Source organism: Argiope bruennichi, chromosome 7, assembly GCF_947563725.1.
Source record: "Argiope bruennichi chromosome 7, qqArgBrue1.1, whole genome shotgun sequence".
Taxonomy (NCBI): domain Eukaryota; kingdom Metazoa; phylum Arthropoda; class Arachnida; order Araneae; family Araneidae; genus Argiope; species Argiope bruennichi.
The window spans coordinates 57963610-57979250 of record NC_079157.1 but is presented as its reverse complement, the minus strand read 5'-3'; the positions used below and the strand labels follow the sequence as shown (position 1 = coordinate 57979250).

General features: G+C 28.1%; 1 protein-coding gene across 2 annotated transcripts in view; it reads left to right on the top strand.

Moving 5' to 3' along the window:
* Positions 1-15641, top strand: part of LOC129976676 (transcription-associated protein 1-like) — a 273583-nt gene that overhangs the window by 46149 nt on the left and 211793 nt on the right. For both annotated transcript variants that reach the window (XM_056090373.1, XM_056090371.1), the window contains exons 11-18: positions 1822-1909; positions 5007-5199; positions 8046-8128; positions 8234-8360; positions 9416-9530; positions 11760-11862; positions 12936-12981; positions 14942-15010. In XM_056090373.1, coding sequence (XP_055946348.1) covers positions 1822-1909; positions 5007-5199; positions 8046-8128; positions 8234-8360; positions 9416-9530; positions 11760-11862; positions 12936-12981; positions 14942-15010 — 824 coding nt within the window. The remainder of the gene's footprint in view (positions 1-1821; positions 1910-5006; positions 5200-8045; positions 8129-8233; positions 8361-9415; positions 9531-11759; positions 11863-12935; positions 12982-14941; positions 15011-15641) is intronic.

The window sequence follows — 15641 nt, the reverse complement described above, 5'->3', positions numbered from 1 at the left end:
CATGTGCTGGAAGCTTTTATTTCACCAAAATAGGAGTAAGATGGAAACGAAAAATCATCTTAATATGGTGGAAGTCAATGTCAAGGCTTAATAAAGAATTCCAGAATTATGCATGTCTAACTGCATTACATCCCTTAATGGAATTTGTCTAAATGCATTAGTCTCAGGATCTACAACAGATTGTAGAATTCTTTGTGCCTCCATTGTGTACATTTTATAATATATTCCATAATATTATTGATAAATTGTAAGTTAAATGCAATGTTTAACTCATTATACTATTTCTTTTGGTGTATCCAGTGTGATCATAATGAAAAAATAGTATGAACAGCTGATTTATTTGGAAAGGAATATACGTTGATCTTTTTCCAAACTGTGCAATTAGTAGCAATTTCAGTCTTTTTGCTATCCATTATTTTTTGCATTGTTGAAACTTTTAACTCATAGTCTTTTGTCCTTTACTTACATTCTAATTATTTTCCAATTTATCATTGCTTGACTAGCAATTTTAATAATTACTATAGGATTCTTGGTGAAGTTTGGAATAATCATTCAATGAATTTTATCTTTCAGTTTGTTAGTTTTCATCAGTTTTAGAGCATTGTTATTTGTTGCAAGAAATCCTTCTGCCTTGAACATTATAAGTGGAAATAAACATATAAGTTTAAGTTATTTCAGTTTTTTCATTTAAAAAAAGAATAAAAATAATTAGCAGTAGTATGAATAATTTTACTTCTTACGTATCTGCAATGCTAATTTGAATTTTATTTATTTTTAATGAATGAAAGCAAAACTCGCATGTTTTGAACTCATTACTTGAATGGGAGAACAAACTGCATTATTCAATTTTTTTTTAAACTACTCACTGCAGCCATCTACATTGAAATACAACATGGTGGAAAACAAACAAATGTCAAAATTATGCATTAACTCCTATATTTTCTCTTGCAACTGAAATGGAGATTCGCTAATCTGATTATAATTGATGTGCTGTTGCAAAATGGTGTTGATGCATAATTATATGCAAAATTAATTACAATGCTAAAATTAGACACTATTATGAATTTGTTAAGGTATCAAAAGATGCCTCTTGTTAGAAATAGGTATACAATTTGCACATTTTTATATCCAGGATGAGCTAGAAGAAAATATCACTAAATTAATTTAACATTATTTTACAAAAAGTCAAAACATTAATTATAGAAAACTGAGTAAAGTGGGGAATAATTTTTAGTCAAAATTTGAAAAGTGTCTTTTGATATTTATTAGTAGAAATAATGTTAATGCTGTTTATATAAATATATGTGGTATTGTTATTTGCAATCAAAATCAACTTATTTCATATCAACCATCTTTAATGACTAGTTCTTTTGCTGGGAACATTATTTATATTTAATTTCATTTAAATCTTTTGTACATAAAATAATGTGCATGGTTCCTTAAAAAAAAAAAAATGTTTATGAGCATCAAATTGTAAATATATGAATTAAATATTTGCAATAACATCAAAAATAAAAACAATATTAATTTAATGGCCTTATAACTGTTCTCTTCATTGTGTAGATAAACCATTAAGATCAAAACATGACATCTTAGCGCTTAGTGGTTTTAATTAAAATTATGCTCTGAGGTGCACAATCCTACTTTAACTATATATAGATACCAAATCTGGTAGCTCTAAGTCAAATATTCTTTGTAAAATGCCAAGATATCTTCATTCTGCTTTATTATTTGTAAATATTAAGTCTTTATGAAATATGTTTTCAAAATATATTTCTATATTATCTTTCAAAAGATTTAATTATGAATATTTTCCTCTAGTCAAGACTGCCTATAATGGATTTGAAGTACATTTTTTAATTGATAATTTACTTTGGAGCCAAGGCCCTCCACCAGATGATGATGTGAGGTAAGTTTCATTCAGTTAGATTTTAATATATGTATTTATATATGAAGGTATTTTTTTTCCCTTCCTCCCTAGTTCTGCAGGACCATTTTCTTTAAAAAAAATAGACAAATAGTATAATAAATGGATTGATATTTGTACATTGACTGCATGTCCATGATTAATCACTCAAAAGCAATCGCTAACCGAGTTGATTAACATGGTTAATTAACTACTGTCTTGAAATTTTCCCGTTACGGCTGTTATTTTTTTACTCAATCGATTTCTTGTAATCAAATTAACCTCTCAGTAAAATTTTATGGAGTTCTGATGATAATTTTGAGAGCCATAGGGTTCTGAAAAATAACTCTTTTAATGACTATTATAAATTTTCAGTGATATATATTTCTGTAAAAAAAATTTCACTCGCCTAAAGTAAACTCTCATGTTTCATAAAGATTTGAAATAAATGCATAAATTATAAATATTTAATATTTTTTTATGAATTTTTAAAGTTTAATGTGGGTAAAAAGTTTAAATTTTTAATGAGAACAAAGCTGACATGCTAAAATACCAGAATCCAAGAAAATGTGCTCAGTAGTGAATGTTTGTTCTCTATAGTCAGTGAATATTTCTAATTATTCACAAAAATTGAAACATTTCCACAGTCGATTTGCAACACCCACTTTTTTAGGGACCATATATTAAGTTTATTTGTATTTACAGATCTTCGTTTCAAGAAACATGACCTTTAATGGCCATCATAATGTTGCAGTTAGTTAATATTAAATTTATTTTCAATTCAGACAATTTTTATTTAATATGAATTCTGCTTCTTTTTTTTTAAAAAGTGAACATTTGTTTTTTATTCAATGTATACAAAAGTAGATTGAAGAAGAGATTTGCTGTTGAAATGTTTAATTAATTTTTGCTCTTTATCATCAGTTATCGTTTGAAAGTAAATGAAAAATTAAGATTCAAGGAAATCAGTCCTATTTCCTACCATTGAATAAATTACATTAAATTAAGGAAATAACATCTATTATTTATATACTTAATGGTTTAATGTGGATCACTAATTCATAAACTTCTTTCATTAGGTGGATATTATTTTTAAAATAATCTCAGTTATAAAATAATCTCTTTGCAGTTGCATTTATGAAAAAACATTGTTTTTGGACTTCTATATATAAGATATTGCGGCATAATAATGTTCTTGACTCAATTTGTTTGTATTTATTTGTCTTGATTGCATCAGTTCTTGCATAACAAAGAGAATGTCCATCACTCAGACGTTTTTATGGTAATAAACTTAATAAAACTTCTATCCGAATTACAGTTGTTTCTACTTGAAAATAAAAGTCATTAAAAATAAATTAACTCCTGTAATTACAGTGGTTTAAAACATGTCTTTACGATATTTGCATTTCCTCAATCATCAACTTTTTTTGGAGGAGGGTAGGGGTAGAGAGTTAAACAACGTATTTCGTTTGTCAAAAATTAAAACGTATCTTAATTTCTTAGGACAGTATCAACTAACAAAGATTATATTATGAGTTGATTTTAAAAGTAAAGAAAATTTTTCAATATGTAAATAAAAAGAAAAGTATTTATATATGGAAAAATATACAAACAAAATTATGTTAAGGATAAATCTGAGTGGTATTGCTTGCTTCTCCGAAATTCCTTCGTAATTTTTTTTTTTATTAACAAGTCGAGACTTGCTTAATATATGGTCCCTGATTGGTTGGCTTTTTGTGGGTGGAGTTTTCAGCAAATAATATTAAATATATAACTCTAGAACTACTTCGAATTTTAGGATGAAATATGATACATATACATAAAAAAAATTTGTTGATTCAAAGTATTAAATAATATGGATATCTATAATGGAAAAATTTTGAGATAACATTAATTTACTTAGTTAATCAGTTTATCTGTCTCTACAAACATGCCCCTTTAATCCATTTCCATCGATATCAATATTGTGAAAATGTGATATCAAATAACAAAGTTACAGATATGTCATACTCCTTTTTTTGTTGATAACCGTACATTCTTGGTTATTTTTTTTAACTTAATTACTATGAAGATTCAGGCATTTATCATGTCATTGAACTAGGTTCCTTTCCCTCTTCGAAAAGCATTACCACCAGTTATTTATATGCAGTGAGATTTAACATTCTTTTGAAGCTCCTTACTAATTTGAAATTATTTTAGCATTTTAGTTAGTTTTTCAATTCTAGGAGATTAAATTCCTATGATGCTAAGCTGCATTTTCCATAGAAAAGGAAAGGGATGCAAAACTATCACAATAGAAGATTCTGTTCAATTAGTTTATCTAGTTGCTTGAAAGAATTGGGGGATGCTGGAATTGAAAACAAATTACTTGCTGACCAATGTGTTAAAATTGCGACTTTGATGGGTGCGTGTTTTGGCATTTTTGCTCCAAAGTCTTTCTTTAAAAAATATTAATTAGTTTTAAAAAAAGAAAAAAAATGCTAAGCCCTAACACTGGCAGCAACATTCTTTAAAAATAGGACCAAAAACCTAATCCTTCAATATGGCAAGTACCTGAATTTTATATAGATTATGCTCAAAAATTAACCGTTTATGCATAATTTTTGGCAATAGATGTTGGAAATAAAAATTTATCATTATAAAAATTGTTTCTCTTCCTAGTATGCATGCCATCATAATTTATATGCTGAGCCTTTGGTTACAGCGCCAGACATGAACATGTACTTAAGACGTGTGTCTTATATTTTTATTGTCAATCCTTGTTATCACATTTTAAACCTATGTTTACAAAAATATATCAAAGAGATATATTTTTATGTCTTTTGTAGAAACCAAAGTTAATGCCTGTCAAGTTCATTTTAGTTGATTATAAAGATGTTTTATAAATTCTTAGATTTCATTTCCTGAACCCTAAATACACTCAACTTTGCTAAGTCCTTCCATCAATTAATTCATTTTGTTCTCTTCAGTTTTTTCAACAGTCCATCAGGGCTTGGAAAAAAAACCCCTTTTTTTTCTCCCAAGCCCTGATGGACTTGGATGTTGGAAAAAATTTGTGAGAAGATGTACTTTTTAATTCAATTTGTTACTCTTTTTATAGAGCATGTTTTTATGCTTTGCTGTTGGACCTTTTTGACGCCAAGTACCAATCATTTGGCCGAGAAACAATAATAAAATTTACAAACTATTTTTTACCGGTTTTGTATGATTCAACTATTCCAATAACGATTCACAGTTCAATATGTTTGGTCTTGCTGAAGTTTACAACACGCCTGGAAGTGGATATCTTTCCGGTAAGATGATATGAAATTTTTTTAAACAACTTGTTTTCTTTAAATTAAAAGGTTTATATCTCTAGCACTAGCTTATATAATTAAAGTTTAACACTTATGTATTAACAGAATGCCAGACATGTCATGTTTATTGTAACTAGTGATTTATTGCTCAAAATATCATGCTAGGCTGTTGACTATGTTTGTCAATGACATACAGTTAAGTTTAAATTTGCCAATAACATGCAATCTCAGCCCAAAGCTCTCCAATGGCATGCTTTTAATATACAAAAACCAAATGTTCAATAATTAGATAGACATAAATCATTACTTACTGTTTGAGAAGTTGTTAAAATAAATTTTAATTTTAATTGCAATCCACTAGTAGGTATTTCTTCATATCGCCAATGAATGTCACATCACTAGTGGCAAAAAAAGAAGACAGCAGCTAAAGTTTATGATTTGGTAAGCAAATTAAATGCAACCTATGAAAATTAAAAACGGGTGAACTTTCTGGTAAAGATAAAATTTATTTATATTATAATCAAATTAATTCTTTTGCTGTGTTTACTGTAGTAGTTATTTTATTTTTTGCTGTTGGTGCCTTGGTATCTGTTGACGATATAAAAAGGCATTAGTGAGTTCAACCAAAATAAGTGTTTTATATACTGAAGTACCACACTAAATTTGCACGTCTTTTAATAGTTGCATAGAACTAAAGCACACCTTTCTAGAAAATCTTAGGATTAGAAGAAAGTATTATAAAGTTCACAAAACTTGAGCCAACTATTAAATGTTACAGTTACAGAACTCAAGTTTGATAATCATACTGTGTTCTTCAGTCTAACTGAACTGAATTGTATATAAAATAAATTATGCATCTATTTCAAATGAATATACTCTCATTGTATATTTCCAGAACTTATTTTAGGCTGTAGATATTAATAAGGATTTTATGAGAAACTTTTAAATATCATGTTTCTAGTACTTCTTCATTATTAATTTTTAAATGTCATATCATATCTAACAAGGAAAGTGTGTTCTTATTCACAAATGTTCAAACATCAATGATTTTCAACTAAAATGCTTTCTTACCTAATATAAAAATAGCAAAATAAGTATATATAATGTGGAGATGTGATGGCCAAGCAATAACAAGTTCGAGTTAGTTGATATTTGAGAATTTAATGAATGGTAATGTAGTTATGTTGATGGACAAATTGATGATAACAAATTTACAAATCTTGACTACGATAATCAAGTTCAGAGCTAACATAAAAGTTTGTTTTTTAAATAATATGTCGTAATGATTCGTCTTTTAAACAACACCTCGTAATATTTCATCTTTTAAAGAGCACATCATAATATTTTGTATTCACATTGCATCCTTCTTGGCGTCATATGCAGTTTGTAATAGTTCGTCTTTTCATCATTGCATTTTTGCGTCAACTGCCAGTAATTCTCGTTTCCTCCACCAAAGGCATTGCTCAATGGCGGGAAGTGAGGTACCTGGCACCACATATATATATATATATATGATTTCATATGTAAAAAAGTATTGTATATTTCAAACATTTAAATAGTTGGAACACTTTTTTTCAATATTGGGCTATTATTTGCTCATTTCTTAGAAATAAACTTTCATTTCCTCTTGATTGAATAAAGTGATGAAGCCTATCCAAAAAATCTAGTGATAAGTCACACAGACTTGTATTAGAGAAATTTAGGGTATTTAAGTATCATAGTGCAACTTCCTCACCGCACTTCTGCGCTTGGCTTATTTGGCTACCTTAAGATTACATCAAGATTGCCAAGCTCCATAATTTCCTTTCCTTTTCTTTTTTTCTTCAATAATTTGTTTTCCAGCCAACACAATTGGTGCATTATGTATAAAGATGCATAATGTAACTACTCCGTTGGTATATCATAGTAATTTGGTGATTGAATCTGTTGTATTACATAAGTATCAAATTCAGATTGCTGAATTAGCTAGTGAGTTGCATGGCTTAGAAAGCAAGTAGATAGGTATCAACTGGAAAGTGAAAAATTTTACCGAATAATCCATTATTTAAAATGTTCATTTGTATACCATTTTCTATGTGTGTCTTTTCATGGAACATTAATAAACTGGAGCAGATGAATTTCTAGATTAATAATCCTGTAACAATTTCTAATCTATGTATAATGTAGCTCCGCCAGGTTCCTACTATCTTCCTCTAATAGACACTCAATTGATCAATCTTAAGATATAGCTGACGTAGATTGTATTAGTTACTTGATAAGAAAAATCCAATCGAGTGGATGTATAATAAAATGCCCAATAGGCTCAGTAATGAATAATGCAACTTGATTCTACATGAAATACTGGTAAAACAACAATGGCGAAGTGCACACAAAACAATGCTTGCAGAAATCAATAACGTACAAATAGCAAATTATTTTTAAGCAATTGCTATAGCATGAAGTATACACAACAAATTCTGAACATCAACATTCCAGAAAGAGAATTCACTGAACTATTCTCTTGATTTGACTGCTACCAAACTCCATCTCTCCGGTTACTTTGGTGACCTACTGGTTCATCAAGACTATTGGTTGCGTTAGGATTCAATAAATCTTTTATGCATAATTTTATACTGTTTAAAATTTTATTTTAAATTTATAAATTATGGTTTGCATTACCAAGTCTTATGCATTCCTTAAGTTCAAATAATTAACAAAATTAAATACATAATTTTATTAATTATTTGAACTTCTACATCTTGAATTATATTTTATATTGTATACTGTTTTTTTTTCCTTCTTAATCTTAGTGAAGGAGAGTATTTATGCATTTTTCTTAAAATAATTTGTATTGAATGTTTTAGATGGAATTGATAGAAATTCTCCAAGCTTTCAATGTGCGTTTGAATTCATTTGTAAAACTCGATTTGCCCTTTATTCAGAGAAAGTGAGTTAATTATTTTATTTGAATGTAAAAAAATGATGTAATGAATTTATCTGATAAAAGAAAATATTGGTTTCAATATAATGTATCACTTTAATACATTTTTAGACTCAAGGAATGTAAAACTTTTTTTGACCGTGAAGATTATTGCGACCCTGAGTTTTCTTTCAGTCATCGCCATCTACCGAATCCATCATCAGTTTTTATTTCCAATTTTAAAAAGTTAACTAATAAGGTATAAATTTTATTATTTTGTTTATGGTTATTTAAATTATTTATCACATGTATTGGTACTTGTGTATTAAGCACATGCCAGTGTTTAATCTCCAAAAAGGAATTAACATAATGATTATGTTCGCCAATCATATGAGGTTAAACCTAAAATTTGTCAACCGCAAAGCAGTTATTGTTTCCCAATGGATTCTAAAATCCTCAGCATTTTTGTGCAGGGGTTAGGATGGTTTAATCCGTCAAAATAGGGGTGAGAGGAAAGGTGAAAGGAGATGTTTATATTTAACAGTAAAGTAAACTCGGGTTACTCGCAGACTTATGAGGCATAAACACTGCAAACAAATCGTAATACTGTCAGAAAAACATGCTAATTGACAATAAAATATTTCGGAGGAATTTGTATTTATTGTAAGAGACATAAACATTAAATTATGACGAATAAATGAAAGATTCATTTTCTTAAAATTTGGTATTTAACTTTTTTACAAAATAATAATGAATTTTTTTAAATGTTAAATTATATTGTTTTCTATATGTCATTGAACTTTTTGACAATATTTTGAGATTAACGACAGTAAATAATCGACTACTTTCATTTAAGGAATTGCTGTACATATGGAGTGTCTTTAAAAATAAAAATATTATTTTATATACATGTATTTTAATATTTTTTAAATATTATTATTAATGATTTATTTTACTCAAAAACAGTATTTTAAAATGTATATTTTTGTCACTTGAAGTAGCCATATTAGTAATTAATAGTGCAATTTTGAATTAAAATAATATGAACAGAAACAACACGACACTTATATAAAAAATTGAATGAAAAAGGTGGAAATCAAGGGTCGAGAAGGACGAAGAATTCGAGAAATGTGCCTCATTATCCCATGTCTCAACCTTTAATGAGATAGAATAGTCGAAAAATCGCGGTCTCGGGATACTGAAATGTACAGTAATATACAAGTACTCCTTATGTTTGTGTCGTAAATCAGTCAGTGGATTTGAGTTTGTTATTGGAGTCATTAATCTGAGACTTTCTTTCTTTCCATTTTTTAGAAAACCTTTGATGAATCCAAAAATACCTTCATTATTGAAGACTGCAAGGATTTAATCATAGCTATTCTGGATGGTGCATATGCAGTTTCTAAAAGATTTCAATCAACTAACCAAGGTAATTTTAAATATCTTTATTTTAAATATCTACCAATTTCATGGTGATCTTTAATTTTTAAATTCAGAAAGAAAAAAAAAATGTGGTTTTAATGCATTTCCTAAAAGCTAGCTAAAAATGCTAAAAGCTTTATTACTTTTTAAAACATTGTCTTGTATCTATGGCAAAACGAATTAAGAATTTGATTGAATATTGATTAAGAAGTGTGATATTTTGTTTTAAAACTTTAGCGAAAGTTGCTTGTCAGAGTTTCTTGAAAGAAAATATTTTAAAAGAAATCAGTTTTATTTACCCTCTGGCTGCGTAATTCTTTAAAATCATTATTTAGATGCGATGTTTGCAAATAAGTTCAAATATTTTTCCAAGAAAGTGAAGTGATACTATATGTTACAGAATAATAATATAATAAAAATAAACACTCTAAACTGCATAATACGCAGGATGCAACAGAAAATGGACTAATTGCCAACCTGCGGAAGTCGCAGGATACACAACTGGAGGGTTAATTGAGGTAAAATAACTTAACAGTTTTCATTTTGTATCATTGTTGCCATGGCACCAAGAGGACCAGAAAGGTACAGGAAATTTAAAAATCATCTAAACAACAAAAGAAAATTTACATAAAAATCAAAAATTTGAAGTGTCTTTCATATTTTTTTCACACATCTAAAAGACACGCTAATCACTAAACTTTACAAAAATAAAATGTCATAGCTATTAGTTCCACAAACGAAACTGCACCATTCATAATTATGCAATCGCGGAAACTCACCCTTTTTCTACTTGCTCACATATTTTTCTTTATAGATCAGTCCAATTTCATTTTTAGCGGCTGTTTTTCTTTTTTCATGAAATTCCCGAATTGCAGCTAATGAGCAAGCACGAGATTGCCTAGTTATTTTTGTTGTGAAAATTGAAATGCTGGCCATTTCCGGATTAAACTTTATTGAGAAAAATTCATCTAGCAGTCACCTTACTGAAACACTTGATATCGGCTTGATCTGATCCATCAATAAAGTCCAGGCTTTAGACACTATATATTAGTGTCCTATATTGTTCATCAACATCACAGTAAATAGTTGCTAATCCATGGTTTTCTCGCTGGGTAAGCTCGCATTCCTCTTGTCTAAATTGCGGATTCATCCAATTGGGTCATGATTCCATTCCAGTTAGCTCTGTTTCGCAATGAAAATAGGAAGCTTTCAGAAAGTTGGTTCGCTTCCTTGGTTCCTATTCCTTAAATTTCAGAAAAACAAAAACCTGACTGCCCCTCTCCCCCATTACAAAATTCAGAATATTCACAGCAGTGTTATTATCCAATTAAGCTAAACATCATCTTTTTCTTTAATTTTGAATCCTTGAGCTTTAACTAGAAAACTTAAGCAAAACAGCTAAAGAATAAATAAATGTATGAATAGTTATAAATAAATTTACGAAAAATTAACTCATGGAATTACTTAAGTAATTCACTGAATTCACCGAAATACATAGGACTTAAGTACATGCTCATACGCGATGTGATGATTAATCAAGTGATTAATGTATAAATCATGATGTCATGTTCACAAGGAGTAAACAATGTACTGTATTGTTGATAATTAGGCAATAAATAAAATAAAATTACTGAAATTCAGGAAAAATGTGTAAGTTATTATATTGCCCTTTATTTTCTTAAATTTTGGAACGGTGCAAAATTTATTTTTGTGCAATAGTTTTTAAAGTAATTGTCAAAAAATGCCAAAATTTAATCTAATTTTTCATTAATTAAATTTTTTATTAAAATAAAAAAAAATCTCTCCAATGTGCCTATTCCCATTTTTCAAAGTATATGTGTTCTTTGTTATTTGTAGGTGAAACTGGGCTTTAAAGCGCTAACACAAATACACATTCATTAAAATACAAATACACATTCATTCATCTTTATTATTAGATCAAGTTCATAAGAAATCTGCTCAATTGGAAATTTTTTTTTTTTTTTAACTACATATAGGTTATATGGTTTTTGTTCTTTTCTGTGAAATTAATGAATCATAAATGAGTGAAAATTAAAAATATTTGTTATTTTTTATGTTTTTGTTATTTCTTTATCTATAAAAGAATTAGCCTTGTTCTATTTATGACAATTTAAATAAATAAAATATAATGTAAAATATTTTTATGTTTTTTTTTATTTTATTGATATGTGACACTTTCTTAATATGATTTCTCATTAATATTATCATATTACAGAACTTTTGGATGCCATAGAACCGTTTTCTGATTTTCTTAAATATTCTGTGCAAGCATTGGATATATTTAATATACCAAACAAATCTAACATTCCTGAAAATGTGTAAGTTGTCTTTTTTTTTCTTCTTTTTAATAATATTATTATTTTATACATAGTTTCTGCCTGAAATTTCCTAAATGTGTGTGCAATAAACGAGTGTTTTACTCTGCTTTTGAACATTGTTTGAATTTATTATTATCGTGTAAATTGCAAGAAGGTCTTTGATTTGTAAATGAATACTTACTTTGATCAATCATCAGCAATTGCAATTAATATGTAATTAATAATTGTAGTTACAACCTCACAAAATGTTATTTTTTTTCTGTTAAAAACACTTTCCTTTTTCTAACATTATTGTTCTAAGTATATTTTTATTCAAAAAATGTTCTTTTATAATGCTGCCATTCACAATCTACTTAATGTTGTTAAAGCTAAGAATATATGATTTGTGGTTATAAACTAGTATTTAATATTTTCTATATTTTTCTAAATAACAAAAAGCAAAAAAATTCTAAATAAGCAAAAGTAATGATTATATGCTGTGTAATTTATTGTTGGTTACACGGTTTGCTTTCCTCACTTACCTATCCCACAAGAATCATATTTGATTCTTTTGGGATTATTATGCATTCTTAGTTAACTTAATTTGCTATATAGTCATGCATTAGGCTAATTAATTTATGCTTTCTGTTATTTCAAATTTCATGTACTGCTCACTGAAATTTTTATTAATTGCTGAAATCTATTTCTAAAATTAAAATTCTCCGAGAGTAGATGTATAATATGAATATTACAAAGCAGAAATATATAATTCTAAGATGTTTAAAAATCAAAATTATTTAGATAAATCTGTAATTTAAAACTTCTCAGGACACATAATTAATTATTTCTCTAATTGGGGCAAAAACAGACACAGACAAAATATTTAATCATTAATGTTGCAAGGGAAGCAGAAGCTAAGTTTATATGTGTGTGATAATTTTTTGGCTGATGTGAACCACTGGTTAATAAATCTTTCAACATTTCAAGTGGATTCAATAGATTTTCCAACCAAATTCCTTTTATATTCTTAATTTGAGTATTTTGAAACTTTGAAAATGTTATATGTTCTGATGAATATTTTTTACATTTTGCAGTACTAGAAGAAAGTATCAGTCATCACTACGAATTATTGGTAACACTGTAAGTTATTTTTATTATTTATTCTTTCTCAAACTTTGCTAATAATATTTTAAGATTTGTAAGTTAATATATTTGTGGATATTAGTCATTGTCTAATAATTGTGTTCTGTAGCATCTTAAAGAAAATAGAAAGTAGTGTTTTATGCCGATAGAACTATTTACTTTACTGACTGCAAATATGTAGTTCTAATTTGGGGGGGGGGGCTAGATCTGAGTTTGGCAAAGTTGCTATGGCACTAGGAGAATCAGGAAAATATAGGGAATTTAAAAATCCTCTAAAAAACAATTGGAAAATAAAATAAATTTGGAAATTTTCATAAAGATCGGGAAAGTGCTGGAAATTTTAAGTTTCTTGGTTCTTTCAATTTCTGAACATTGCAAAAATAAAGGGTCATAGAAGAAGAGCAGAAAAAAGTTGTGGGGAAAGAAAAGGAGTTCAGCAAACTTTGCAAATAATAATAATAATAATAAAAATAACTGATGTCTGGAAAATCTGCAGGAGTGGCAAAAATAAATAGGTAAAAATAGAGAAATAATCTTCCTTATAATGGTTTTTGCTAAGTAGTAACTAAATTGTTTATATCATGATAGTAAAATGCTATTTTGTATTTTTTTTTCTTCATCAAGTCCTGAATTTTGTTTAATTTGTATGTAAATTTTGTCTAACTGAATTCTAGGCAATAAATAAAGAGAAATTGTTTTTCTGTATATAAATATCAATATTCTTTTCATATACTATTTTTTCGAGTAATATTAAATTGTTGCTTCCTTTCCTTACTTGTTTCCATTCAGTGTAACTATAGAGTATTGTTATTCCATTATAATTTACATGAGCGCTGTTTGCACATTTAATCTTATATTACATGTGTGCACAGAGAAAGTGCAGGGAAGACACAGAGAACACTGGGCACTGGAGTATTGAATACGAAGCTATTTACAAAGTTGTGCAATATTAAGCAAGATTGCATCAGTATGTAAGGTATCATGGAAATTGTGCAATTATGTTGCTATAGCATGTCAAATCAAGCATTCATCAGTAACATTGGAAATACAATATGTTCAATTATATTCTGTAATGTTAATAACCATAAATCTTTTCAATTCTTATTAAGGTAAAATACTTATACATTTATTTTGCTTTTGTTTAAAATTGTAAATACAAGCTATTGCTTTATTTAAGCACAATTATATGCAAATTCCAACTATTATAGCAATCATTCTAATTCTCTCGGAGAGTGTATAGAAAATTGTGGCATGTGATTCATCTCCGGTAATAATGCAATGGTATTGAGGTGCAGCATGACTCAGCATTCCCACCTTTCAGAGATAGCAGAAGAGTACAAGTGTACTCTTCTGCAGGGACAAATCACACAATGTTGTTAGTTGTGGAATAAAGTTATATTTTTGATAATAAAATGTAGTGATTGCTTCCAAACCCTTACATGGGATCAGATTATGACAATAATATTTATGGATTAATCAACACTCTTCACTATAAGTTTTGTGTGTATATTTAAATTATTTCTAATTTTATGTTGAAAAAAGGAAAGAACTAGAGTGATTGAATGCAGCAGATATACTTAGTGAATATTAGTTATCCACTTTATACTTAGAAAAGTAATTCATCATAATGAAGTAATTAGACTTCATAAATTCAAGCAGAACTCTACTATATGTTTTAACCAATGTGACCAAAGAGATCAATGGTCTTTTGATAAAATATTATTGTTTAAATCATTAGTTAGAACTGTTTGAAATTTGTGGTTATTTACAGCCCTCAGGTTTTATCACCAAGCATATTAGAAAAAATGTCAAGATGGTTATATTATATATAATGGTGTCTGACAATTTTGCTGTAATCTGAATATCCCCTATAAACTAGGGTTATAAATATCCACAAATGCCAATTATTTTTACTTTTATGCATAGAAATTTATTAAGGCTTTTTTTTTTATCGTAGTTCTTGGGTCTTCAAGGAACAGATTGCGAAAAACTCTTCTGTCAAAAAATCTTCTCAGCTAACTTCAGTGTAAGTGTATTATTGTTTCTCATTTCTAATAAGAATTTTACATTGATTTTTTTAATTCAGTAAATTATTAGGCATTATATATTTATTAAACATATATAACGATATTTTAAACTCTTAATTTAATCCAAATTAATTTCCAAGATTTTATCTTAATTTAGCCCATTGTAACTTCATTCTAAAATATTCTCTTATTTCGTGATCCAATTCCACTTTCGGTGGTTTAATTAATTCCTCTGTAAAAATAATGTGCCATCAGTACTACATATCAAGAGAACGTGATATCTTCGGTTGCCCTTGAAAAGGTGTCAAAGGTCACCACGTGTATTGAATTGGCGCCTGGCCAGAAATCCTATGTTATATAAGACTAGTGATCATTTGTTTGTCCCTTTTAGCTCTTTCTTACTTTTGCTTTTGTGTCGCACTGCACCTTCTTGTAAAAAATCATGCCTGCCACTCGGAATAGAATAAAACAAAATTAAAACTACAAAGTCTCTTCACTGCATGTCAAACCTGCATTCTGCTTCAACCAAAATAATGTTACATATTATTTAGCTGACAGGATTCGAATAATCTTTACATATATATATGATGAAACTCTTGTAAATGTCTAAGAACAGTATAAAACAGTAAT